General features: G+C 30.3%; 1 protein-coding gene across 8 annotated transcripts in view; it reads right to left on the reverse strand.

Moving 5' to 3' along the window:
- LOC117180184 (gustatory receptor for sugar taste 64f-like) overlaps positions 1-3,267 on the reverse strand; it is a 63,072-nt gene that overhangs the window by 22,886 nt on the left and 36,919 nt on the right. For 6 of the 8 annotated variants that reach the window (XM_033372552.1, XM_033372551.1, XM_033372549.1 and 3 more), the window contains 4 exons: positions 1,313-1,431; positions 794-941; positions 519-637; positions 178-375 (listed from right to left, as the gene is read on the reverse strand). In XM_033372552.1, the coding sequence (XP_033228443.1) occupies positions 178-375; positions 519-637; positions 794-941; positions 1,313-1,431 (584 nt within the window). The remainder of the gene's footprint in view (positions 1-177; positions 376-518; positions 638-793; positions 942-1,312; positions 1,432-3,267) is intronic. The other 2 variants (XM_033372550.1, XM_033372553.1) reach the window with 2 other exon arrangements.

The following is a 3,267-nucleotide window of genomic DNA, read 5'->3' on the forward strand; positions in this document are numbered from 1 at the left end:
AAATTTTACACAAATATAATACCTTCTCTGATGAGAATGTAAAAAGTGTCATTGATTTAGTGCGAAAACTGCATTTTTCTCAAATTTTATGGATAACGAAAAGTTCGTTCCGACGAAGTTTAATCTTATTTATACTTATTCACATTTATAATGATTTGAATGGTATATTAAACATACATGCTGCTAACATCATAACGATGGATGTCATCATTTTAAATTTCGTAGCAAGGCTGAATTTCGAAATACGTCGATTATATCTCGGTGATAATTCTCGTTCCATATTTTGCCAGGTGACCGCGAAATCGGGCCATTTTCGAGCTAACTTTACAAAAAGCAAAGTGGTTACACCGGTTGTCCCAAAAAATACAACATTCGCTGCAAACAAGGTATTTTTTTGTGTTATATATTTTAAAAATTCGTAAGATTATAATCTTTTTAATTGTAAGATTATACGAGCCCAGACCTTTTGCTTACAATTTTTTATTTGAATATTTTTTTCTTGAATTTTTAATATTTACTTGTTTTTTTTGAAGTTATCGAACTTGTTGCGACTCCGTGAATACTGAAACCGGTCAGGATTGCTGTTCCAATGGTTGCAACAAGACAATAAAAAATTTTCAAACTTTTCCAAGTAAATCTGGAACGAAATAATTTTGTTAAATACAAAATTTTACTATAAAAATACAATAATTTGTGAAAATAAACAAATGTCATTAATTAATAATATAAATATGACATCTGAAGAAAAATATAATTCAATTTAATAAAAATACAATAATTTTAAAAAACTTACTTTATTTCTGTTGCATCAGTGGTATTGGTACCATCAACTGGAAGTAATGCAAAGCACTGTGCTAAAATAATTATTGGTCTTATCGCCACAATGAAACTATCATTGTTAGGAAGAAATTTTCGTTGATTATTCGCAACTTGTGATGCTGCTAAAATTGTAATAAATGAACTAGATATAAATATTTTAAAACATGTTTAATTTATTATTTAAAATTAGTTTGATCAAGTGAAAAACTTTCCGTATTTGATATTACTTTTAAAAACATACATCAGGTTTTATTTTATCTTTATATTTATGAGTGTGGCATTTTGGAAGACATGACTGTGTTACATTGAACCTCTGTTAATTCTTTTTGATATAGAACTTTTCCATGAAAAATGAGTCGATCAAAATGAAGTAACACAATTTATATTAAATTTACGTGTAATATATATATTTAATCTAGATTTCTTTCTGATCTGAATAAAATATTTAAAATTTAATAAATAAGGCGAAAATTTAATTTCAAATTTAACTTACGTTCAACAGACAAACTATCCATTTTTTTAGTATTTTTCAAAAACCTTTCATATGAAGAGTCACTTTTAATTAATGTCGCGGGGCAAACATGTGATAAACTTGATAGTTCTTGCTGAAACCTAAAATAAAATGATAAACGTATCTGAAATTAATATATTAATAAATAAAAATTTGTTCAAATTAACTTTTAAGTAATTTAGGAAGGATTTGATTAAAATATAATAAGAAATCAGTTGAGAGGACTGATGCACCTCCTACTTTTCTTTAAAGCGTGACAACCAACTGCAAGTTATGTGCAAGACATATTCACCAGATAAGCGAAAGACAAACTCGTTATTTTCCCTATAGTCTCATAACACAAGGAGGGTGGTTAGCAAACATGATCAATTAATCATTCTTCGCATCGAGATTGAAAGTGCTGGGCAAACAAAATTTTTTCTTTCTTCTACCACCTACTTGGTTGATATTATCATTGGGGAAAGAGCTTTTATATAGATTGAATGATGAAAAAACCTTCAGCAATGATTTACAACAAACTTTCGCTTTCAGTCAAGTGTCGGGGGTTGCCTTCAAATGGCCTTGGACTGATTTCGGGGGGATAGAACCCTAAACATTGAAGGCCGCCTGACTCGTTTGTAATTGGTCCAGCTTTTCCGGATTATGGATTTTGGAAGTAGGTGGTGGGTCCAGCGGGAGGGTTACATTTAAAAAAATTGTAGTCCAAGAAATGGCAAGTCTCCGCTCATGAATAGGATTTTAAACATGTAACAGAATAGCAACTACGTAATATGGTCCCATACACTGGAAAATAACAACGGGGAAAAAGCGCCAGAGACCAATTGATTTTCATAACCCAGGGGGCACGAATATCTTAAGAGGATTTTAGAACATCCTAAAAACTGACCTGACTTAGAACGTTTTTTTGGACGTTCTAAAAACGTCTTTTAAACCAAACGTCCTAAAAACGTCTTTTAAACCTAACGCCCTAAAAACTTCTTCTAAATCTAACTTATCTAACTTATCTAATTTATATATATATATATAATCTATTGCATTTTTCATAAACAAGTAAGTGGCCGAAAATAGTTTTCTGAGAATTGGCAACGTTCAGTCATTCAATTTTCAGGACACATGAATAAATGAGAAGCAAAAGCAGTTTTAAACTGATTCATTGCAATTGAGTAAATAATTTGTGGTTTATAAAAAAATGTTGCAAACAAAATTATCTTTTTCAGCTATTTGTGAGCATTATATAACTGGTTTCTAATGAGCCGATTACACTATTGCTTAGAATCATACTTGTCATTTTAAGTCCCTTTGCATACAATTATGATACATAAATTGTCTTCCTTGAATTTCTTAAAACTGATTTTTGTAATTATATTTATTTTCAAGCCTTCATGTGATCGAGTAAATTTCAAATCAGGTAGGTTCTACACTTAAAGTTGCAGAATCTCTCGGGGACGAAATATGTTGTTTTTTAGAGGAAATTAGGCCAGGAGAATTTTTTTCCATAACATCGAATTCTCGCATTTTTCTTGCAAAAATGTTTCTAAAGGTAGAAAATGTGAAGTGTTCTCTCTTTCGCAATTATGTAGATAAACAATGGAAATTGTAAAGTGTCTTTATTAATTTATTCTATCATTTTTTGATATTTTCATGTATCTTCAATGCCAAAAGTTTCCGTACATTTGTTTAATTGTCAATGTTAGTAGTTAAATTAATAGTCTAAATTATTGTCCGTGTCTCTATGCAAATTTAGATTCAAAGTAATTAGTAAATTTCGAAGAATAAATTTAAAAGTCAAACGACAAGTGTGCCCTGATTTTTATACTGTGCACAGAAAAACAACTTATAATATACCAGGTGTATACATATGAAACCGGTATTGCCATTTAGCGGCCAGTAGGCACACTTGTAGGCACTGTCGGAACTTACCATTTGTGCTAATTGGC

This window comes from Belonocnema kinseyi, chromosome 9 (assembly GCF_010883055.1).
Source record: "Belonocnema kinseyi isolate 2016_QV_RU_SX_M_011 chromosome 9, B_treatae_v1, whole genome shotgun sequence".
NCBI lineage: Eukaryota > Metazoa > Arthropoda > Insecta > Hymenoptera > Cynipidae > Belonocnema > Belonocnema kinseyi.